Source organism: Cinclus cinclus, chromosome 17 (assembly GCF_963662255.1).
Source record: "Cinclus cinclus chromosome 17, bCinCin1.1, whole genome shotgun sequence".
Taxonomy (NCBI): Eukaryota; Metazoa; Chordata; class Aves; order Passeriformes; family Cinclidae; genus Cinclus; species Cinclus cinclus.
In genome coordinates this window covers 11065603-11090134 of record NC_085062.1, presented here as the reverse complement: position 1 = coordinate 11090134, position 24532 = coordinate 11065603, and the positions used below count along the sequence as shown (strand labels likewise).

Sequence of the window (24532 nt, the reverse complement as noted above, 5' to 3'; positions counted from 1 at the left end):
ACGGCCGCGGCCCCGCCCCCGGCCCCGCCCCTGGCCCCGCCCCCGCGCGGGCCGCGGCAGAGAACGCGGCGGCGGCGTGGGAAGATGGCGGCGGCACGGAGCAGGTACGGGCACGGCGGGGCTGGGGTTGTCACTGTCCTTATCACTGTCCTTGTCACTGTCATCGTCCGGCCCCGGCAGCCCTGACACCCGGCACCCCGCGGGGGAGGAGGAGCTGGGCCGGGGGCCGAAGCCGCCCCCTTTCCCCCTCGCTCGCTAGCGTTTCCCTGCCGGGGTCAGCGCGGTTGTCTCTGCAGCCTTGGCACGTATGAGGAGCCTTGCCCTCCTTCTCCAAGCTGGGAAGGAAGATAAGGGTTTACGTATTTGAAGAAGGAGAAGCGTGTGGCCTTGTATAGTTCTGACACTGTTTTGCAGTCTGTAGCTGTCAGTGTGTGAGTGCTGAGGAGCAGTCGGTGGATGGGGACAGCTACAGCCCCTGGGGTTACGCAGTCTCGGGGGGTGGTTGTGAGAAGCACCCGGCCGGGCTTTGATACTCCTCTGCAGGAGATATCCTCTTACAGGTTGTGCTTTTCATAGCAACCAAACAGAATGACGAATGTTGTTTCTCAGCCACAGTTCTTGAATAGAACACACAGTCCGTGTATTCCCCTTTCTCTCTCAAAACCTGGAGGAGACACCTTGTGCACAGAGTGTTCTTTTACCTCCGGCCTCAGTGCTGGGAGCAGAGTGTTGTCCCTCGTCCAGAGATGGCTGAAGACACAGGGGGCTGAAGTGAACATGGAATTCCTTGGCAGTTCCTTCTCCAGTCGGGTGGGAGAGGCAGGTCCATACTCCCACGTGCACTTGTACCCGTCAAGGTCAGGCTGTCAGGAGGAGGGAAGGTGAGACTGTTTAGTTTTACCAACTTTGCCTGTTTTTAGGCAGATTTCAGAGTAAGGTGGAGACTGATTTTCCACTGTTGGACACCAAAAATAATTTTGGTAAGAGCTTGGGGTTAGGTGTTGTGTCCTCCCACTGTCTAAGGAAATACCAAGTCCCAGGTGCCCTGTCCTGCCTCAGCAGCATGAGCAGCTCCTGGGTGCTCCTATGAACACAACTGCTGTTCTGACTGTGCATTTTTTGTATAGACTATTGTGGAGGAAGGCTAATAAATGTCTCAAATACTAATGCTTTAGGTGCAGTTAAGTTTCAATAATTTTTTCCATTACTTTTTAGGATTTGAAAGTTCTTCTGGTAAATTTAAGTCTAATGTTAATTCGATTCGTTTTTTATTTTTTTAATCCCTTAGAAGTAGCCGACAGGCTCCCAGCTTACTGATGAATAAGTGCCTCTTTTATCCAAAGTGTTTTAATATGTTGTAAAACAGGCCTTGTAAGTCCACAAATTAATGTAATTTGTATGACCCAAGAGCATCAGGTGACCTCGTTGTTGGTGACAAATTACAACGTGTTGCTGTGTAGAACATACAGGTTCTGCAGCAGTGGGAACGCGTTTTCTGTCTTGCCAAGGAATTGACATCCTGGGAGATGATGCAGTAGTGGGGCATGTTTAGCATGTAGTTACAGGAATCTGGGGCTTGGGGAGCTGTCCTGTCACATTGGAGTTAATACAAGGATTTTAATAGAGACCATGAAGCTGAAGGGCAGAGTGAGATATTATGACACTGTTGCTGTGGGGGATAAGAGGAAACTTTAGCTGTTGGTCCTTGGCTAATGTTAGAGCATAGTTACCAAGCGTGTGCTGGCATAATGATGTGACTTCTAGACAAGAAATCTTCTATTTGTAGATTGTTCTTTGAAATAAAGGGATCATGTCTACATGTAACTCAGTAGACACCTGAATTTAAGTCTTTAAGTTCTTAATAATCACTTCCTGAGATTGAGCAGGCCCCAAATGATGCAATAGCCTGTAAGCTACTGAAGTAATTGTGTCTTCTGCATATCTGATCAAGAGGATGAAAGGCCAGAGGGCAGATGAAGTCATACCAGATGTGGCATTGCCTCCTGGGAATGAGCAGTTTGCACGAAGAAGGAAGATCTGGTTCTTCCTAAGGGCCTGAGCCTGTCCCTCTGCTCCCTGTGATCCTGTCTGACAGCAGGATGTTGCCAGGCCACAGTCTGTTTAAATACTTGTTTAAACATGCTTATACAGACTTTGAGCAGTTCTTGTACAACTGGATGTCTTCTTGTCAGATTTATTACAAACATGAAATGAAATATTATATATTAAACACACAAAAAATCCTGGCTGAGCCTTTTCTCTATATTGGCCAGTTCCAAGTCTATTGTATGTATTTTCAGAGGGGCAGAACCACTGTCACTGCAGTTCCCCAGTGAACAGAGTGGTAAAGTAATTTCTAAAGAAGAGCTGCTGTGCCTGGCAGCTTTTTTATTTTTTCAGCTACACCACTTGGTCTAATAAATGCCATTACTTCTTCATAGAATCCAAAACTTCTCTATGTACTCCTCTTCCTTCCCACCAGAATGGTAAGGTAAAACCGTGAACCAAAACCTAAGTGTCTCTTTAGAGTTGCTGTTGTAGGAGGTTCTTAAATGATGCAGTTGATGGAGCCCGGTGGAGGTGGAATAATCCCAAGTACTAAACAATAATTATAAAATTTATCACTCCATTTGTATTTTAGAGCTCCAAACAGGCCAGGTTACAGTACATGCTGACAACATAAAGAGCTGCCTGTAAAGGGCTATTGGCAAGATCAGCATCTACAATACTTATAAAAGTATCACTGTTACGTGCCCAAGAGGAGCAAGTCAGTATTTGTTAAGAAAAATAAAAGATAAAGATGCATCATTAAACAAATACCTGCAAAAGCAGTTGGATTGTCAGGTTTTCCAAATATTTTTAGCAAAGGAGTAGACCACAAGGGATGAGGCTCAGTGGAAATTTTATGATAATCTGTCTGAGCAGACTTTTCTCTCTGTTACTCAGCTGCTGAACATTAGATCGTCATTACGCTGAAGTGCTGACATTTGCATTACTGAATATTTGTATTTAAGCAGCCACTTCTTGTTTGTTGTATTTGCAGTTTGCTGTGCAGGTGTAACTTTCTGGTGCATAAGAACCTGTGTGTTAGAGCTGGAGTCCTGTGGAAGCAGCCTCCTTCAAGGACATTTTTCAGTGGTAAGTGATGGGCTGTATCTACAAGTGGTTTTAAATTCAGGGTGACTCAAAATTAAGCAAATTGTGGTTTCATGTTGGGGAAGATGAATTCCTTGAAATAAAAGGAGTGGGAGTCCAGCATCAAAGACCAATTCATGGCATTTTCTTAGACACAAGCTTGCAAATTATGTTTTCTCATAGTAAAAGAAGTATATTTACCTTTTTCTTAAGATTCAGTATGAGCTGTTGTTGTTTGTTACTTTCGAACTTTGCAAAGCATCTGAAACTTTTTGTAGTGAAGATGATTCCTGTATAGCAAACTTAAACCCATTAGCCATAGGTTTATTTTTCTTAATTTCTGCACTTTAGTTTTCTCAGGAGTCTAGAGTTCAAAAATAATTTTTTTAAAAACACAGTACAATTTTTCAGAAAGATTCATGTTAGAACAGTGTTTTACATTTTAAGAAAACCACTTAAATGAACTTGATGAGCAATAATTTGTGTACTTTCCACACCTACTGAAGTGACTGACTGGGAATGGCAACATCAAATTTATGCATATTTATGCAACTGTATTACCTGCTTTGTAGTGCTGCTGTTCCTCAGGCATTCACTTTGAAAAGTCTGAGAGATTCAGATTTCAGCAGTTTAACAGCCCTATAAGCAAGAAAAGGTATAAATATAGTTTTATATTTCAATCTGTACTTATAATTTTAATGGATCAGGAAATCAGAGTTGGTTTACATGAAATGTTTAGGATTTGGTTAAAATGGCACTTGCACTTGTTTTTTCTGTAGCTGGGTAATGCTGTGAAGATCAAATATTATTATTTGTTTTTAAGGAATGTTTGTAAACTTGCAGCATGTGCATTGTCATACATTATTATCAGAAACAACAGTCTTCAATTTCTGTTTCCTTGCCTGCTGAGCTATTGGTCCCATTTTCTAAAACCATTTGTTTGGGTTAACTTGCCTGTCCAAATGCTTTGTCTGGCATATCATATATGGATATTTCGTTATTGAAAAATATGCTTACACAGATGAATAGAAACAGCAGCTCTTTGTTGTCTGTAAGTCAAAGTCATTACAGAAAAAAAAATCTTGGAAGCTGAGACATAATGCAAAGTTCTTGATTACAAGGAAGAAAAGGTCATTTTAGTCAAAATTAGCTTTGAGTTTTGAACAAGTCAACTTTTTAGCCCAATATTTTCTAATTCATTGATATTTCAGATTCTGATTTGCATTTAAGTCTAGATGATTTGCACATTACATCATTAGAAAGGAAGGATAACTCTTCTCTAATTTTATCTCTACCTCTTATAATGGCCTCCTCTGTTTGTGTCATGTCCTAGAAGAAATTCTTGACTTGGTCAGAGTAATGAAGCAGCATTTGTTACTGCATCTAACTGCCTAAACTAGAGCACTCCTGCCATTATTCAGTTTCCTTTTTCATCCTGAATTTTCCAATGTTTCTGAGGGAATGTGTCTTTTTCACCTGTTCCAGAGAAGAAAACTGTTACTAATTTTTATTCTCATTTGCTAAATATACTCAGTGTTTAAGAGAATTCTGGAAGAGGTTGGCTCTATTTGTGAGGACTTCAGATTTTGGGTAGTATCTAAAAATGTTATTAGTACATTGACATTCCTGCATCTTTTTCCTCTTGCCCTGGACTTGTTTCTGGTGGCTCTTGTGCCAAGGTATGAGCTCTCCACACATTCTCATGCTGCTTTCTGGGGAGCAGCAGTAGCATCATTAGAGAACAAGATGTTCTGCTGAAATCTAAGCAGTGCCAGCTGCCTAAACCTGGATCTATTGCCAGAATCAGTAACTGGTGTTCTTGTCTTAGAATTTGTAAAGTTGTGTGATTTCCACTTGTGTCTGAAAGGTGTGGAATTTCATTTTGTCAGGGCAAAAAAGCTGAACAGTGGCATGATAATGTTTTGGAGACCAGTTACGGAAGTGCTGTTTCATTAATGCTGGAGATGGGAAAAGTCAGCTCTTCATTTATCAACAACTTAAGTTGTGTTTGCTGTGACTTGTGGAGCACAAATGGTTTGGTCACTGTTACAGGAAGAGAACTATTCACATGGGTGTAATTAATGCTCTTGAAGCAGAAACTGCCTCTCTCTGGGTCCAAACCAGAACGAGCTGTTCCCACTGAGGGGTTCTGGTTTGGGAATTCGTGAAACTCTGCTGGAACAGCTGAGCAGCTTTGCTAACTTAGAACAAAAGATGTGGTGGAAGGGAGTTAAATGCTTTAGGGCTAAAGAGTATCATTTGTTGTGTACAGACATTTCTGTTGACATGGTGATGCAAAGTTGAAGGGTTTTAGTCTTTGTAAATTCAAATAAGTCTGTCTTTCTAAACATTCAGCTGTTCTAAATAAACCCTCTCCTTCACTGAATACTGTTCTTTAGGAAAGAATATTTTTTAGAATCTTAACTGTAACTGTAGTTGCTGCCTTGTTTGTTTGTTTATTGAGTTTGGTTTTCTCCCCCAGAAAATAAATTGCTGTTTGTTTGTTTGTTTTTTATAAGGAGGAACCAAGCTGGTTTTGTTTCATCATCCATTTAGGATATATAGTTTAAACAATATTTTAAATTGCAAGTGTAGGAAAGAAATTATAAAGAAATATTATTTTGATTAAAGAAAATGTGGACAAGAATTACTTTTATTTGGCATATTTTTGCAGCATCATGGCTGAATGCTTCCAATCAAATCAATTCCTTAGAACTAAAGCTCTCCAGACTTCCAAACAATTGTGCTTTGTCTCTATGTGTGCCTAGAACTAGAGTTAGTGTTGACTGAATTCTTTTGGTTGCTAATGCATCCTTTCATAGTCAAACCCTAAAAAGCCTGACTTTGATGGAGCAAGATAAAGTTCATTTGGTTTGATTCTGGTGCATCCAATTTAATGATTGCTGTGGAAATGACAGCAATTAATATCAAGAATTGGTTCTGGGCGTTTTCTGACTGGTACTCATTGCTGAGAACTTCTGGCTGACTGGCAGACAGACAGGAGCAGCACGAAGCTAACTGTGATATAGCCCTGGACAGATTTTTTTTCTCTGAAGAATTTGGAAGGGAAATAGTCCCACGGTTGTGCGTGCCCCGTGTTTGGTCTGTTGCCTAGAGACCACACGGTGTCCTTGTATCTCACAATGACTGCAAGGCTGGATTTACCAGGAGGAGCTTGGTAGTTAGTAAAAAACGGATGTAATACTACACGTCTGTGTTTCACGGGGTGACTTGTGTTACAGCAGAAATGGGCCTGTTTTCCTGTTACCAAGGTGTACTTTAACACAGGTCATCATTTCCTTCCCTCTTCCAGTTAGCTGTACAGTTTGGGGATTCCCTAACTGTAGTGAAAGCTTTGGTGACTGAGAAGCACAAAGCTTCACAGTAGGATGGATTGTTCGCCAGCAAATGATTATTTCACATAATACCAACCTTCTCATAGCTGGGAAGTATGATAGTGCTGTCAGACACTAATTTTATGTATTTCTCCATGGGGCTTTCGGGGAGCACAATTTATACGTGTTTTGGGGAGAAGAATGTTGGAAGTGTGTGGGTTGGCAAGGATGGGGATGAGATTAAAACCACAGATCACCAAGTAGTGTTGGTCAGTTGAGTTACAGTAACTTGATAAACTGCAATAACTGGAGTACTCAGGAGCATCTGTACATACCTTCTGAGTCAGATTTGTTTTCTAATCACATTTTCATCACCCAAGCTCATACCCCTCACTGCCCAGAGTTGCATTCTCTTTACTGTGTAGCTGTACTTTCCTGAAGTCTGGGATTTTTTCTGTTACAGACAGGAAGAAGCTTCACACTGCTCCAGTGGGGCAAGTCTTCCGCCTGCGGCCCTTCCATGTTCTGGTAGCTACAGGTGGAGGATATGCAGGATACAGAAAATATGAGGATTACAAGTTGGAACAGCTGGAGAAGAGGGGCATAGAGGTGCCTGTGAAACTCGCAAGTGAATGGGAGGTAAGAAACTTGGGGCAATTTTACTTCTACCACGTTTGATGCAAAGCTCCTTTGCTTCCATTTCAACACAGGAATCTTTCATTTGCCTCTACCAAGACAACATATTCTTGACAACTCATGGAACGAAAATTTCTGTCACTTCAGTAACTCATTTTGTCAGAAGTCATGATACTTTAGGAACTGCCAACAACTCCTCCATCTTTTAGTGTGGCTGACACCATATGTACTTTGCAAGAGAGCTGAGATGGAATTAATGCCTGGTTAATAAAAATCTACCTGTTTCTTTTATGAATATACAGCAAGGCCTTTTTTCATAGGTATCACTTAGGTCTGTAATTCATCTTAATCCTGGGGGATTTTTGCCTTTTCATTTTGGATTCCAGGGAGTTGGGGAATTACTGTGGAATTGCACTGTGTGTTTATGAGATTCATAGGTCAAATACCCATTGCAGCATTGAAGTAAGAGATACTTCATGACTTCCTATAACTACTATATTGCCTTTGAAGTATTAAGTACACTGTACAACTCCGTGTTGGACAGTTTAAAATGTATGTGGTATTCTTGCAAACAGCCAGGTGAATGGCTGCTTCAGTGCCACTTCTGAAGGCAAGGAGTTAAGGATTGTAAGGTTGTGTAGGAGACACACAGACTTCAGTGTGACCTTTGGCTCCAAGGTTTCTTTGCATTCCTGAGCACGCTGCCAGTGTGTTAGTGATTTGGCCACATGCCTGTGGGGGACTAGGCTGGAATCCCTAAATTCATTTTCAGTAGGGACCCAAACCAGATATGATCCAGACAGTCCAGATGCTAAGAGCTTAGCCTATGATAGCTCCTGAGGAATCTGTCTGTAAATCTGTCTTCTATGTATTCTTTTCCTGCTGAAGTGTGTTTCAAATGGATTCTGATTAAAAAAGAACTGGTAAGTGTCCACAGAGTATTTATTTAACAAGGCAATGTCAATTCAATTTTGATACTTGAAAACAAATATTCTTTTGTTATTGTTCATACTTTTTGGTATGAAATTGGGTAATTCTCTTATTGCATTTGCCTTCTGTCATTATACTGATTCACCAGTTTGTTATTATTTGGTGAAGCTAGGAGTATTGCTTGTGATGAAACAGCTCTAAAGGATTTGGTTTTTATAGTGAGGAAATACACAAAGAATGTCAAACTGATAAGCAGGGCCCCAGTAGGAGACACTAACAAGACATCCTAGTCCTTCCTGATGTGTTTAAGTTCTGTTGAATACTAATGTGGGAGGGAAAGGAAACTCAATAGTTATGAGGAAAAAGAGAAACCGTAGTCAGACATTGCAAGCAATATTCCAAACAATGAAGGATTCAAGAAAAATAAGAGCTGCATTGTTCCTTTTTACTGTAAAGTGAAATAGGGTTTTCTGCTGACCAATCATTTTCCTTTGTTCTGTTTTTTGCATCACTGGACGCACACTAAGGAGTGTGGAAGGGGAGATGTTGTTTTTTGGGCAGAATAAGGCTTTGCATAGGCAAAGAGAGACCAAGTGTGATTGAATGGGCTTTGAAGGAGTAATACAGACCAAGAAACTGGTGCACATGCCCTCACTGCCGAGCCTGCTGCTCTGAAGTGCTGATTCCACAGTACTAGCCTCATGTTCCTGTGGGAATGTGGACCATCTTCCATCTGCCAGCTCTGTGTGTAAGGCAGATCCCCCTGCTTCTGAGCAGAAGATATATATTAAATGGGTAATCCTCACCCTGTAGAGCTGGCAGGGAAGCTCTCCCTGTAGCAGAGGTACATGCTGAGATCCTCTTTGAGGTGTGCATCATTTTTTAACTGAATTACAGAGTCAGTACACTTCTGTGTGGTTTTGTTTTGCTTGAGCTTCATAAAAGAATGGGGGGGGGGGGAAATGAATCTGGTGCAAGTCAAGTGTCACTTAAGTTTCTCCACAGGGAAAGACAAAACTATTGTTTCTTTAGCACAGACCTTTTCTTTGTGTGATTTTCATAGAGACATTCTGTCGCTAATAGCTTGAGCTGATTAACGCCTTAGTCTCCTACAGTGAATAGCAGTGGGGATCAGCTTTCATTTAATTAGATGAGGTAAAGCAGAGGGCTTGGAGGGAGACAGGTAGATGTTTATCAGATGGATGGAAGCTTATTGTTCCAAATCTTTGCTGTCACAGAACATTTCCTGGCTGGGATCTGCATGCATGGCATGGCATTCATATGCTAGCTAGGGGCATTTTGCTTCTTGTTACCTGGGCACCAGGGCTTTGTTGATAGAGGATCAAAGAATTACTGTGGGAAACCTTGGCCAGAGGAGGAGTTTGGAGGAACAGAGTGATCAGATGAACCAGAGTTTTGAGGGTGGAACTTGTAGGTGGTGTTTGCTCCTGTAGTTAGTTCTGTTGTGTGTGAGGAAAAAGCAGTGTGTGTTGGAGTGACAGGAAGGCACAGTAAACATCTCTGGGAGGGAGCTGCAGTATTCAAACTGCAACTTACTGTCACGGGCCAGTTTTTAAAAACAACTTAATTCTCCAGGAAAGTGCTTGAACATAGGTTTAGGATTTGGATTCTCAGAGGTAAGAACAACACAGCCTTTCCTACTGATGTCAGGAAGTGCTTGTATTTATGTAACAGTGGATACTGGAGCTCTTATGGCAGTACAATACAGAAGGTGCTTTTCTTGGCCTAGAGGAGACATTTGGTATTATGCTAAGAGGTGTGTTTCAAGTTGAGGAAAGAGCTAATAATGGAAGAATACATTATTTTTTTTTAATCCGACTTCAGAAGAACTATAATCTCCAGATGGTCTTTTATTCCTCATTCTTGCTCCCAGATTCTGATGCTTGGAGTTTTATTGGCGCATATATGCAATTATTAAAAGAAAAAAAATCCTTATAAAGTGGTCCAAAGTGCACAAGAAGGATGGTCAGAAAATGTTAAAACCAGTGACATTTCAACAGCATCAAATTGTGTAAAGGGTGTGATGGTGTAAATGTTTTTCTCGGTTGTCCTGGAAAGTTGAACCAAGTAAAATCAGTTTGGTTTTGTGTGTTTTTTTAAATCCAAACTATGGGAAGGCTTTTTGACTACATGGATCTATTCTGTCTAGTGCAACTTCCTGAGGTTATGCTGGGGTTATGAAGCAGCTTATCAGAGCGTTTGGGAAGCAGTTTGTGAGACTGGAGCACACTTTGCTGCTTTGGCTGCCAGCGCCTGTGTGGGGTTGTGTTCCTGTACCAGGACACGCGGTGGGAAGCTCTCTCAGGAATGCACAAGCTCTCTGCAGTGCACAGAATCCGCACCAGTGCTTTGCTCGCCGACAAGTCTCTTTCCCCGTTGTCCGCGCCAGCGGCTATTTGGGAAGCCGAGCGCTGATCCCCAGGAGTGCCCGACCCTCCCAGGGCAGCCCCTTATCCCGCGGGCCGTCGCCGTGTTCCGGAGTCCTCCGGTCTCTGCGTTTGTGCTGCCCTGGCCCCTCCTCCGAAGGGGCCGGGGCCGTGCGGGAGAAGGAGCCGCCGAGCAGCGCCAGTGGCTGGAGGCGAGGCGGGGCAGGGCCGCTGGCCCGCGCCGCTTCCTTAAGGCTGGGACGGGCCGGCACCGCCCGGCGGGCCGGGTTCGGGGCCGGGGAGCAGGGAGCGGGTGCCAGCGCCGGGAGGTAGGTGCGGACCTGCCGGGCTGGAGGTGCGCTGGGGCCGCCATCCGCTCCCCCGCCCGGCCGGAGAAGGGGCCCGGGGGCGGGATGGCTGCGGCGGGATGGGGAGGGCGGGGGGCTCGCTGTCCGCTGGATTTGTTCACTTGTCTGAAAACTGCTTTGAAAGGAAGGGTCGGTGTCGTATTTCGGCGATTGAAGGAAAGCCGGGACCAAGGAGACTTCTCTGGGCATCAGGTAAGGGCTACTGGATCGCAGGGCAGATGTGCGAGGCTTGGCGGCCAAGGGTTGATTCACTCTGGCTTGCTGGAATGTGGTGTTCCAAAGTCGAGTCCTGAGCAATCTCTGAGTAAATTTAAAGAGAATGAGTCTGCTGGACCAGACTTATCGGAGTCCCGAGGGGGAGGGCAGGGGGCCGAGGAGCCGCCAGAGCTTTTGTGCAGCTTCCGCCGGGTGCTGCTCGGTGGGGAGGATGTAACTCGACTTATGCTTCCTTTAGAGATCTTTTACGGAGCTGAGCATTTGCTTTACCGGTATCTTAAGCTAGAATAATGGGGCGATAGTAGGCGGTGGTACTGGGGAGTGTTGTTTTAAACCATTAATTGGAAATTACTACTACAAAGTTTTAAAAGGGTGCCATCAAATTTCATGTCACTGTAAAATAAATAAAGCTTTCTCTCCTTGCTTTGCAGAAGATATTTGAGACTTTTTAACAGGCTTTTTGCACAGAATTCAGAGCCCAGTCATCCAGTTAGGCTATCGTAAAATACTGCTTTTTCTCCCTGCTCTATTTATAAAAAGCAACTGAAACAGCATTGTAAAGCTAGAGGAAAACAATAAAAATTTTGGGGTTTTTTTCCTACTACACGAAGAGAAAATGCCTAGAAATGCTTGTTCAAATGGAAACTAAAGAATTTCATACAGTACGGATGGATGCAGCCGAGCACGGCACGTTTCATTAGCCAGCGCTGGTAAATCCGCCGGGAGCGGATTTGTCCCCGTTGGAAAACTGCCGGCAGAGCGGGGCCGAAGGCGCTGCCCAGCAATGCCATGGCCTTGGAAGAGGTTCAGCGTGCGCTCAGGTTTCCCAGCGGCATCAGGGCAGCTCTGTCGTGCTCTCGGAGTTCGGGAGCTCCTGCCTGGGTGTGGAGTATCCAGTGTTTGTCCTGCCGGGCCGCCTGCGGACAAGGTTGGGTGGGAGCAGGGATGACGCGGGTGATGTCAGATACTGCTGGGAAAGGAACGGGATCTTTAACAATGGTCACCGAGTACCGCGCCCTGGCTGCCAGACCGTGGCTTTTGCTGGCACTTGAGTACAGCACTGGGATGCATTCGGTGCATTTTTTAAACAGTAGTTCTGTGACCAAATGTAGAAAGTTTCACCAGAGGGCTTTGAGCACTGACCAGCACATTCCAAACCTAACGATTCATGCTTATGGTTTAAAACCGAGGCTGCAGGTTTGAAGTTCAGTTGAGTATTAGTCTTTCGTGCAACTGGCTTGCTGTGTCGTTTTTTAGAACTTGAGAGGACTTGAGTAGTTCACTGTTTGACAAGTAATAAAAAGAGGTCGCAGGATTTGATGCTTATTTGAGCTGACAGAGTAGAAGGGTGTTGCATAGCCGGCAGATTAGCAGTTCTCTGTGAGATAATAATTCTTTATGGATTGATACCTGCTGGTAACTGCTGCTTTATTTGCCCAGCGGGGATTCTGGGTAAGTTCAGACAGGTCAGGGAATTTGGTAATGGTGTGCAACCTCTACAAACCAAAAATTTAACGACTTTTGTCTAAGCTGATGATGACACAGGCTTTGGGCACTGCCTGAATCCCAAGAGATCCAGCTGTTGACATGCCATTATGTGAGTTCCTCTGTCATGAGCTGTTTGATGAGCAGTTCTTGTTCCCTTCCCCATGGGAAACAGGTAAACTCAGGGTGGATTTTTCATTTCAGCCTTCTTACACTGTAGGGACTGTATGTTACTTCTGGGGCAGCCACAGCAGGGATGGCAACTGGCCAGGCCAGTAATGAAGGGAGTAGAGCAGAACTTAAAAGAAACTTCTTACTCGACTGTGCATAGTTTCTTTAAGAAGTGGAGAAAAAAAAACTTTTAACACCCCTGCTTTTTCCTTCCTGGAGAGGAATCTCTCTTGCCCCATGCTTTTTTGTTTCGGTCTGAAGGGTGGCACTGCATCAGGCTGTAGAACATTTCAGTGTCTGGGTTTTTTTAAAGAGCAGGTCAGCTGTTTAGCTGGGTACATGCTTCCATAGAATCACGGTTAGTCAGTCGAGAACATAATAATTCCTTCTAAGTGTTTTGAGGGATAAATTGAATTTCACTGGAAGAGTTCTTGGTTACCTCTCTTGTCCCTTATCCTGAAGGGAAGAGCACTGAATGTGATGTGTGTCTGCTGTGTCTGTGCAAGGGTGAAGGTTGCACAGGAGGAGATGGGATGGGGAGCAGCATTCCACGCTGTCTGCTGGGCTGGGTGCTCTGCCACCCCTGCCCAGCTCCACCAGTGCCAAACTCCCCACAGTTCTGTGAAGACATGTGTTCAGTGTGAAAAATAATGTTGTCTTGGTCTGACAAAGTTTTCTTTAGAAACCATGTTGTCAATTTAGCTTGTTGCTGTTCAGAATTAAGTATTTACTGGTGGTAATTTCTAATCTCACTTCTTGGTGAATCGAGAAGTAGCTCCCCTGTGCTCCTTATTGCTTTTCTTTGAATTTTGATATGATTTTGGCTAACTGCTTTCAGCATTTTATGATACAGATGGCATCGTTTTTGTTGTGTAGGAGTTTCTTGTGCCAGCCAGAGAAAGACTAAATGATATTTTAAATCAGAAAACAAGAAGAGTTGGCACAAGGCTCAGGGAGGAAGGAGTATGTTTTGAGTGCCTTCATTGATTTTAAATTTCCCTTCTTTCAGTTAGCTGGGGTTTTTAAAAAATATGCTGTTGTTAAAATTCAGCTTAAACAACATGCACACAGGTCTTGGAACTTCCTGACACACGGAATACCATATGGAAGTTTTCTTCCTGAGAAAAATACTCTAATGCAGGATCTCCAGAGGTGCTTCTAGGGAGTATCGGTAATATTTGGAGTTGAAGGCCAATCAAAATACACAATTACTGCTTGAGTATTTTCCTTCTGAGGCCTGACTGGGATGCCATTAGCTAGTTAATTCTAGCTTTTCCTGCTGGTCCTCCCACTCCTCCTGCCTTATCCCTATTACAATACAAGCCTTTCCCTCAATCAGAGCAGCAGTGCTCTTTTTGATCTACTCTGTAAGCTGCACAGTTTTCATGGTGCTTAGAAGGCTTTGGAAACAAGGAGGGTTTTTTTTTGTTTTCAACCCAGATTTAGCAGAAAGCAGAAGTGAAATGGAGCCACTAGAGTCAGCCCCAAAATTGTTCTGAGTATTTGGTTTAATCTTGAGGTGAGATGTATCTGACTTCCACTTTTTGAACCAGGGCTCTCTTAACAATCCAAACCCAGTCATAGGAAATTCAGAAAAACTATGTTTGAGGTCTGTTTTGTAGGGTTAAACAGGGAGATTTCTCTGTACGTTTTGAATGCTTAGATAGAAACACTGCAGCCTTTGGTCTTTAAAAATCAAAACAGCTTCCTTTACTCCTGTTTTGTATTTTAGTTCCAGTGGAGATTACAAACTGTGACAGTAGTGAAAGTCTTATAATAGACACATAACACTTCTTTTATACCCAGTTCTTAAGATGGCCCTGGCTTATTTTGCATGTATCTGGTTATTTGTAAAAGAATGTCCATTACCTGTTTCCTTAAGTGAGTGTTTTGAGATGGAAGGAGACATTCTGCAGATGGATGTTTGTGTCTGGCAAGGGTTGTAAAATAGAAAGACATTCCTTTCCATTCTGTTTTGTTCTGGACACTAAGAGCAGGAAAGGATTTTTGGTGCCCAACAGTCTTAGCAGCAGCTGCTGCACTGCAGAATTGAAGCTGGGAGTTACCTCCTCCTCCTCCTCTCCGCCTCACTCCTCCTCCCAGCTTTGCATTCAGGCTGGCGCTGGAATGAGCTGTGCAAGGCCAGCTGGCTGCTCCTCGCGCTAGTGCATCGCTGCCCAGCAGCCTGGGACAGACTGCAGGGTGTTTTTTGGGGAGTTGGGTTTCAATGGCCACCCGGACTAGCAAGAAACAAGGACTGCTTATATGGACAGCTCGTTTTTATGGTGTGCGGAGTCGGCTTTGTAGTGGGATGTTGAAATGTGACACAATGCCTGTTTGTTTGCAATAGCTGCAACCCTCGTAGCAGAGATACAAGTGGGAGACAGAGAGGGAATCCAGAGACAAACCAGCGGGGGATTTAGGAACTCTGACGCCGTGTCCTCTCTCCTATGCCGGAGCAAGCAAAGGAAAGAGAGGTAGAGGAAAAAAGACTGAGCCTTGCAAGAGCCGTCACCCTGACGATGTGTCAGTCAAACACCCTGCAGGGACCAGAGCTCCACACAGGGAAATGGTGAGATGCTACAAAGCTTTATCTAACCCTCCACCCTCTTGCTACAACCTCCACAAAGTTAAAATTCATGTCCGGAGGCTGCGTTCAGGGAACGGCGGCAGCAGCAGCTGTGCCGGGGACCAGCACCCACAGCTGGAGAGTCCAGGCCCGGCTGGCTCTGCCAGTGGGACACCAAGTAGGAGAACTCGTTTCAGGTACTGTTCAGTATTTTCTGCTTTGCAGGAATGGTGACTAAAGCGGGAGGGAGGCTGGGAGGGTTTCTGGGCAGAAGGAGCGGGAGCCATCTGCGAAGCTTTTGTTTGGCCTAATTACTATAAAGCTCCTTATACATTGCATTGGCAGAGAAGGGCATGCTGTTTGTTCCATGACAAGGGGAATGGGGAAGCTTTCATTCCTTTCCCTTCTACTCTCTATCACTAGGAGAATGGAAAAAATTAGTTGAGGGGCCGCTCTGAAACCAGGCCAAGGCAGTGAGAAGCCCGAGGGCTCCCGAGCGATGCAGCTCTGCAGGGATTGGTCCAGGAGCGACTGCAGTGAAGGGGGGGAGAGCAGCAGGAGGGGGAGAACCCGGCTCCTGGCCCACCAGCCCTTGCAGGCTGCTGGGTGGTAGGGATGGAAGGGAGAATGTGAAGTGCCCTTTCCTACTCCCATGTCGAGTCAGTCCCACCTCCTGCTGAGAAGCCTGAATTAACTCTGCAAAGGCAGCACTTCTGCTCTGGGTTCTTTTTCCCTGTTGCATTAAGATGCACAGATCATTCTCTGTTTATTTATCGGTTCTTCAGGGGAAAGAAGTTGTGTTCACTGCAGAAAAAACATCTCTAAGCCAGAAGCACCATCTTGCATCACAAAGTGGTGACAGTTACACCTGTCTGATATTTTAATTCTGATCCAAGTTTTGAAAAGAACAAGTTGACAAGAAAATTTTCTTTTAAATTCTCAGCTTCCTTCCATCTTGGAAAGACATACGCAGTATTTTGTAGTTCTTCTTTCATGTGATAGAATCCCTTGAGAGAGCGAGCTGTTGGGAGCAGCCAGACTGTGCCACTTGGGTCTGTGTGTGCATGTCACTGTGTCCTGGTTGCAGAACAGTCTCCTAGCCAGGAGTTCAGTCAGACGTTTGAACAGTTTGCCTGCAGGTAGACAGATTTCCATTTGATAATGTGACCTTGGAAATGCCAGTGTTTTTTTCATGAGTAGAAGCCAAAGAATAAATGAGGACCTGAAAGGTTTTGCATCCAGACCTCCTGCAAGGGTCTGAACTGAGGCCCTTGATGTCTGTCCTCTGCTAAGAAGCTGAGTAGCTTTTCCCTGTTAGAGAGTTAGAAGGTCAACCTCTCCCTATGGCCATTTGTGCAAAATGAGATCCCTCTCAGTCAGGACAGCCATGTAACAAAAAATCAGAGATGCAGCTGGTTATGAGGTAGGGGAGTTGATTATTGTGCTATGGAGACTAGATTGTTGTGCAGTAGTAGAATCATTGGTTTTGTCCACATGTTCCCTATTCAGAACCAGGATACTCAGTATAGGCTTTAAGACCTGGAAATTGGTCTTACCTTTAATTTTTGAGGGTTTCATTCATAAAACATGGTCCATGAGGATGAATACCATTATTTGGACTGTTCTTCTATTTTGGGACGGGGAAGAACTAATCAAAATAAACGAGTAAAGACTTGTAGTACTGACAATTAAGAAACGTTTAGCAGGAGTAACTCACCCCAGCTGTCGGAAGCTGGTGGCTCTGCAGCTGAGATGCCTGACCCTCTGATATTGTGTATGTAATCTTTCAGGTTGCAATTCCCCCAGCTGGCCCTGAGGCGAAGGTTGGGCCAGCTGAGCTGTATGTCTAGGCCTGCTCTGAAACTCCGTTCTTGGCCTCTGACTATTCTCTATTACCTTCTGCCTTTCGGTGCTCTTAAACCCTTGACCAGAGTGGGATGGAGGCCTATGAGCAGGGTAAGTGTGAGCAGGTCTCGCGCGCACGTCTGGGAGCTGTGTGTCCTGGAGGAGATGGCAGCAGCTGGGGGGAAGAGTTGCTTCATGCAGGACAGCCTAGTGATCACTGGTGTGAAGGCAGAGGTGCAATTCATGCTCTGTTTTGTTTTTACCATTCATGGTTGTGTTGATTAATTGCCTCACAGACAAGTGACTTTTTCAGGAGAATTACTTTGTCCTCTTAACAGTCAGGGAAAGAAAGTCAACAGAAACTTTTGAAGGAATTCAGTCACCTCACAGTATCAGGGCTAGGACAAGGAAGACCAAACCTCTTGGCAAGTTCCTTTTCCTGGTCCCATTGAAATGATCTCTTGTTTTTTGTTATTTCTGCACCGAGAGGGTGTTCCTTAAGTTCATTGAGCATTTGTAGTCCAGCATGTCCAAATGAAACACAAATCTCTGCCACTGTTGAGAGCAGAGTATGGGATGCCTTGTACATAGTAATTCTCCCCACAAATCATGCAATTTCAGAATCCAACAAGCAAGTAAGTATTTTGATTGCAAACAGGAACAATATTGCCATTCTTAAGCCTATTTCATTGAACATCTGTTCTGTTTGATCCCATCAACTTGAAAACCAGGCTTCTTTGAAGAGAAGGGGCTGCTAGGAAATACCAGTTTTGACAATTTGCGTAATATTATAGTTGTATGTACATTTTCTATGTTGGTGGAAAACAGCAAAGTTAATTTTTAAAATTGAATACAGAATAGGGAATACCAAATAAAATGGCAACTACTTCAGCTTATATAATCAAAAGTACTGTTCATTTAGAAGGTTTTATCTGAAGTAAGATTAGGTCGGTACTTCCTTTCTGAAGTATCCCTGTATGTACACAAGATGGTGATCTGTAAGTGAAATCTTAATTTGCTGTATTTGATACGATGGAGACAGTGCATACTTCTGTTTGTGTTTATGGCTGTGTTTTGCGAGACTTAATCATGAAGGATATGATTGAGAACAAATGATGACTTTCACTAAGAAAAAACACAGGTTTTAGCTGCAAGCTGAATGTAGCTGTTAAAAAACACAGCACCAGTCAGCAGATCGCCACTTCCTTTGCAAAACTGGTTTCAGAGTGTTCAGTTCCCTTGATCCATATTCCCCAGCTCCCCCCAGTTACATCATAGCCATGTGAGCTTCCTGGCTGACAGCAAGTACCGCAAACCCCAGAAGAGTTGTCTGCTGGAATTATCAACAGAAAGATGTTGTCTTCTGTCCACTTCCATCAGCAGCAGATACCTCTTGCCAACTTTGTTTCATTTGTTTTCCTTGCTAAAACTTGGGCTTTGGTGCAAGTCCAAAGGTGTACTTCTACAGAAATAAAGGCACTTTATATTCTTGCAATTAGTAGCTCCCATTGTTGTAAGAGAAGAAATAAGGCTGGTATAAATTTATACCTGTGTAGCTGCATCCTGTGGGTACGTTTCTTTGATGGTACTTGTGTCATTACAGCATACACCACATAGTACTGGGTGTGGGAAACACCCTCCGTAGTAGCTGCATCTGAGGAGCATGTCATCCAACACTGAGAAGTTATTTTCCAGTCAATTTTCATTTGGTTCTTCACAAAAATGTATACATTGGTAATGTTAAACCTTTCTGATTAGTGTTCTACTAGAATATGTGCAATATCTCTTTTTTCCGTAAGTCTTACATTGGGCAGTTTCCAGTAACTTCAGTGTGGAGCTTCAGCCTGCAAGGGAGTGGAAATTCTGGCTTCACTTTAAAGTTATATTAAGTTTCATCCTGTCTCTTGTGTGCTCTTGCCAGAACGGAGGGAATGAGGATGAAGTGCCGTGTAAATTTTGCTGCCTTAAAGACTACCTTTAACCCATGAATTCAAATGAGAGGTTTGCAGGAACAGTTTGACCCTTCCTGTGTTACAGGGAGAAGTAAGAAAGCATCAGTGGGAACAACACTGACCTGCTGCAATTCTTCCTGCAGGTTGCCCTGTACAAGTCAGTCCCAACTCGGCTGCTCTCACGAGCCTGGGGTCGCCTGAACCAGGTGGAGCTGCCCACGTGGCTGCGGAAGCCTGTGTACAGCCTGTACATCTGGACCTTCGGGGTGAACATGAAGGAGGCAGCTGTGGAGGATCTGCATCACTACAGGAACCTCAGCGAGTTCTTCCGCAGGAAGCTGAAACCACAGGCACGGCCGGTCTGCTGTGTGCACAGTGTGGTGAGTGAGAGGAAGGGAGGGCTTCACCCAGCACTGCCAGCTTCCCTCAGCCCCCAGAGGAATGGCACTGCTTCATGAGCAATGAATGAACTCCTAACGATTTCTGCTTTTTCTCTTTGCTGTAGATTAGCCCCTCTGATGGGAAGATCCTTAATTTTGGACAGGTAAAAAATTGTGAAGTGGAGCAAGTAAAAGGGGTTACTTACTCTCTGGAATCTTTCTTGGGACCTCGCATCTCCACAGAGGAAATGCATTTTAGTCAGGGTGAGTTCTGTATCAATTTTGCATTTATTCTGCTGTGCCCTTTTAATGTTCTCAGAAATCATGAGACTGAGAGATGAAAAAAAGTAACATTTTCTTGCACTGTCAGAAACAAAAGCAGGTCTGATTTTTGGTTTGTTTTATTTGTGGGTACCCATGTCGCTGTTCTAGTTCTTCTCTTTCTCACCAGTGGCTTTATACAGTCATGCCTGGCTCATTGTGATTATCTGAACTGAGTTGCTTGGTTCCTGCACTTGACTCCAAGATCTGTTGCTACACCATGGCTGCAGCACTCCTGCTGTCACACTGAAATGGGTCCAAGCACTGGCTAGCAAAAACTGGATAAGCTACTCCTTAACAAGAGCCATGTTCAAGCACGACCCCTCTAATGACTTAGAGGATTCTTCACAAATTCTGTTCTTAAAGGGTAGCTTTAATAAAAATTCTGTTGTACTGGATTTGTTTCTGCTCTTTTGCTAAGGGAAGGGCAAACTCCAAAAGAAAAATTTTCACTATGATTGAAACAATCCAGGATCTGATTTTCTTGTAAAGAGAAAGGAACACTTGGAAATATTGGATTCCTGGATAAAATGTATGTTTTTGTTGTCTCACCAATCCACGTGGGCTGCGTTTAATCCTCTGCTATTGCTCTGGCTCTAACACAGACTGCCTGGCTATGGCAAATGACTTCAGGAGGAATATCTTTAACCCCTTCCTTTCCCTGCTTTCTTTGCAGCCCCAACTGGTAACTCTTTTCAGCAACAACTGGTCACAAAGGAGGGGAATGAGCTCTACCACTGTGTAATTTACCTTGCACCAGGGGATTATCACTGCTTCCACTCGCCCACGGACTGGACAGTGTCACATCGAAGGCATTTCCCAGGTTGGTTTCTGTTCCTAGGAAACAAGTGCAGAGCAGCTTGGAGGGAAGCACTGCTATGGGCCACTGCAGAATAAGACACACCAGTGCAGAAGTTGTATAGTAACATCACAGATAATGCTAGAAAAGTGATTTGTCTTAAACAGTAATGAGTTCTGCAGCTGTATAGTTTACCAGAGCAAATCACATCTAAATGGTGAAAACAATAATACTGTATTCAAACTGTGTGAGTACTTTGAAGTATCCCTTGATGTATGCTGACCTGCTTTGTTCCCAAACACTGTTTATTCAGTTTGCACCTGAAATACAGATAGTTCTGCAGATCACACCAAACAGTAGCCTTAAGTATGATCTCTGCTTGTGCTTGGCAAAGAAAATCCAACTGAGCAGTTACACTACTGGGGCTGGGATCGGATGTTTTTGCAGATAAAAATATTTTACTTCTTGGTATCTAGCAAAAACCTAAGTATTTGGATTTGGTTTCAAATACCATGAGAGAAATTGTCCCACCACACACATCCTTCTGTGACCCCTTTGTTTTCAGCACAGACTTCTCTTTCATTTGTTCTGCCTGGCACTTGCCTCTCTTCCTACAAATAACTGACAGAGTTGTTTACTGGACCAGCTCCAGTTATACTGAAAACACCATCTGAGTGACATTACAATATTGCTACAAACCAAACAACCTAACCTAAATATTTTCTCACTTCTTCAGGCTCTCTAATGTCTGTCAACCCCGGAGTTGCTCGCTGGATCAAGGAACTGTTCTGCCACAATGAACGGGTTGTCCTTACAGGTGACTGGAAACATGGCTTCTTCTCATTAACAGCTGTAGGAGCAACAAATGTGGGCTCCATCCGCATCTACTTTGACCAGGTGAGCAGATCATAGCAGGCACCTTTGTGGTAGTAATGGCTGAGGTTGGTGCAGCAAAACAAAATTTTAGAAAAAATCTTATTACCCTGAAATTAGGGTGTTTCACAGCACTGATATTCTAAGAGTGATTTAAACAGTGTTGTCTCCGATATAGACAATTTTTTAAATATTCCTGCTGTACCTTTGAGCTGTGATTTCCTGCATGGAAAATGCCTGAAGTATGCACAGTCCACAGCTGTGGTGATGAATGAATAGAGAGCACTGAAATCCTCCAGTAATACCTTCTCTTCTTCCTTCTCTGTATAGGACTTGCACACGAACAGTCCAAGTTACTCTAAAGGTTCCTACAATGACTTCAGCTTCATATCCAACAACAACAAGGAGGGAATCCCCATGAGGAAAGGGGAACATTTAGGGGAATTTAACTTAGGCTCTACCATTGTACTAATCTTTGAGGCACCCAAGGACTTCAAATTCAACCTCAAAGCTGGACAGAAAATCCGCTTTGGAGAAGCACTGGGCTCTCTATAGGAACTGTTGTAGCAAGAAGATTTTCTATAAAAAGGGACTCTTTTCACATCACTGAGTGTTTTGCTTACCAAGTTTGTATCACTCAGCCGGACCTGGGTGAGGAGAAAAAGAGATGTCACTACTATGTTAAACTTTAAAGTATTTGGTCTGCATTTACCTGCTGCTGAATATGGAAACTGAATGGAATGATCATGGATGTATTGGGTACAGCTGCCTTTAAAGATGTTGCCCATGGTGGTTTCTGGCCCACCCTGTGCCTGTAGTCGTTCATGTTCCCCCCTGAATGTGCCACAGGATAATTGTGTTCTTAGAGCCTCCACGTCTCTTTTAAGCCTTCCTAGGCAGGTGCAGTGGGAAAGGGTAGAGGTAGAGATTACCTGTATTTAAAGGGACACTGACAGGCTGAGTCAGACCTTCTGTCTGCAGTATCTGTTTTTTAGACCTTGAGTAAAAAATATATTCTCCTATTTATTTTATTATAAGAAAATCTGCCCAAATTCTTAGATAAAAACAGTCTCTGAATGCACAGAGGGGCAAACAGTGAATTTGCTGGTGTGGCTTCATGGCCCAAACAAAGCAAAATGTACAACAGTCCATCAGTACAGTGAATGACGCTCATCCCGAGTTTTGTACTGTTAGACAACTTTACTTCTTTTGTCTGACATTGTCCCTTTGAAAATGGACTTTGCATTGTATTTTAAACCTGAAAACAGTGTCTACATTCCAGACAACAGAACCTGTCATCTTGCAATTTTCTTTTCTTTTTTAAAGACAAATATCTGTGTCCTCTTCCTAATCCATGGGTTTATTTTGCTCTTCCAGGCCTTAAAGTTTTTGTCTTTATGAGAGAAAGTTCACCTCTTGGGTTAAGAAGACACAGGGCATATTTTTCTTGGGTGATGTGATGGCAACTAAAGTATGTTTTTACTTTCACTATATATCTTGTTACTTTGTCACTAAATTCTTGAAGAATTAGTTCTTCTGTTACAGGACAGCTTCAGCTACTTCAGGACCAATTTTTATTGCACAGAGTGAAATGCCCTATGCACTGACTGTGTTTAAAATATTTATGGATCTTTAAAGAAATCCCCTATTGCTTCCCAGGTGCCAATCTGGTCCTCCCTTGATTGGCAACAACTTCATCTTATTCAAAATACAAAACAGAAAAACACACTGGCTCTGACTTCTGCCCTCCTACTTAATGCTAGGAATGTGCTGGGGGCTAAAATCTTTGTGCTGAAGCTTAAGCCACTGTAAAATTTTAGAGCCTCTTTGTGACTTCATATCAAGAAGAGTTAAAATCTAACACCTTGGATCTGCTGCATGTGGCACTGATAAAAACCACTGCCAAAACGAAGAGGAATTGAGTTTTAAAGCAATGTATCAATTGTTTTTTGAGAATAAACTGTTTCAAGTCCCAGCACTCAAGCATTTAGAACTGATTTTGTGTCCAGAGCTTGTTGGAGTGGACACGCCTATGAAACCTGCCTTTGTGCTTTCTGAAAGATTTCTCATACTACTTCCTTGCTTGAGCTACTTTTCTGCTACTTCAAGGAGATGACAGGCTTTGACCAGCTCTGATCTCCTAAAGAAACCCTTCTTTGTATGCACGGCAGAAAATAGAATATAATTTTGTTGTACAAATGTCCAGTTTGCCAAGTGCTGTATGCGTAGCTTGTCATCAGGAAGGAAGGGATGATAAACTGCCTTTAAGTGATGTGGCCCAGGCATGAGTCAGATGAGGGTGGCTGTTTGGGTGACAAGCAGGAGAAAATTCATTTGGCTCCAGGAGTCAGTGTTTCCTCACTTTACACAGGGAGGAGTTTGAAAGCTTGAAGTGGCTCTCAGCCACCTATCTTGTTAAATTTCTTGGCATTAGCAAGTTTACTCCTGCAGCAGTATAGTACCAGCTACAAGTCTTTCGAAACCTTTGAGAGTGAGAAAAGAGTAAGGCAAATATCAACCCCGAGAGGATAGTTAGGGTGAGCTTTTTGATTAACTTTAAATGTCATGTTAACAAGAGAAAGGAAATTTGTTCCAGTGGATGAGAGAAAAAGACAACTGAATCTTTTCCTTCATTTCCACTGGCAGCTGTGACATCCAGACAGAGCCCAAGGAAGTTTAAGCTTTAATTTCTTCCTACTCAGCAGCATCATCCATAGTATCTGATGGTATATATTAGCCTAGTGGTGGAGGATGGGTTGCTTGATGTTTGCTTTATTAGAAATCTCAGAAGGAAGGGAGGATTCAGCATGCAAGTGGCTGTTTTATGATGGTTTTAATACTGTGCAGAGCGAGCTAATAAACCAACACTGCTTGTGATGCAGGGGCCAGCAACGCACCCCAGGAGTGAAAACAAAGTTCCTTGAGGGTACTGATAATGCTGTGAATTTCTCCTGCATGGAGAAGCCATTTAATTCAACTGTATCAGTAGCACGGTATTTTTGTATGTCAAAGTGTATGACTTACTGACATGAACTCATTTAATTGCAAACATTTTGAAATAAAGAGTCTTATCTGTGTTGCTTATCTTTGTGGCATGACAGGTAACCTAAACTAGGTATTGCAAGTGCAG

General features: G+C 43.4%; 1 protein-coding gene across 3 annotated transcripts; it reads left to right on the top strand.

Annotated features, from left to right (window-relative positions):
- Positions 1-80: 80 nt before the first annotated feature.
- On the top strand, positions 81-24486 carry PISD (phosphatidylserine decarboxylase). Of its 3 annotated transcripts, XM_062504722.1 has the most exons (9): positions 6990-7109; positions 15014-15235; positions 15313-15429; positions 17023-17188; positions 19173-19409; positions 19535-19673; positions 20407-20553; positions 21266-21426; positions 21733-24486. In XM_062504722.1, exons 2-9 carry the CDS (start codon positions 15114-15116, stop codon positions 21955-21957), a joined length of 1314 nt encoding a protein of 437 aa, XP_062360706.1. In that variant the 5' UTR covers positions 6990-7109; positions 15014-15113; the 3' UTR covers positions 21958-24486. The 3 variants fall into 3 exon arrangements, with proteins under 3 accessions (XP_062360708.1, XP_062360706.1, XP_062360707.1); XM_062504724.1 differs by lacking the exons at positions 15014-15235; positions 15313-15429; positions 17023-17188 and adding exons at positions 81-104; positions 3044-3138 and having other exon boundaries at positions 6934-7109; positions 21380-21426; XM_062504723.1 differs by lacking the exon at positions 15313-15429.
- The last annotated feature ends 46 nt before the right edge of the window (positions 24487-24532 follow it).

Coding starts and splice junctions, on each gene's coding strand:
- PISD (XM_062504722.1), top strand. CDS start 15,114: ATGCCGGAGCAAGCAAAGGAAAGAGAGGTAGAGGAAAAAAGACTGAGC. Junction 15,236..15,312: donor GAGCTCCACACAGGGAAATG/GTGAGATGCTAC, acceptor TCATGTCCGGAG/GCTGCGTTCAGGGAACGGCG. Junction 15,430..17,022: donor AGTAGGAGAACTCGTTTCAG/GTACTGTTCAGT, acceptor GTAATCTTTCAG/GTTGCAATTCCCCCAGCTGG.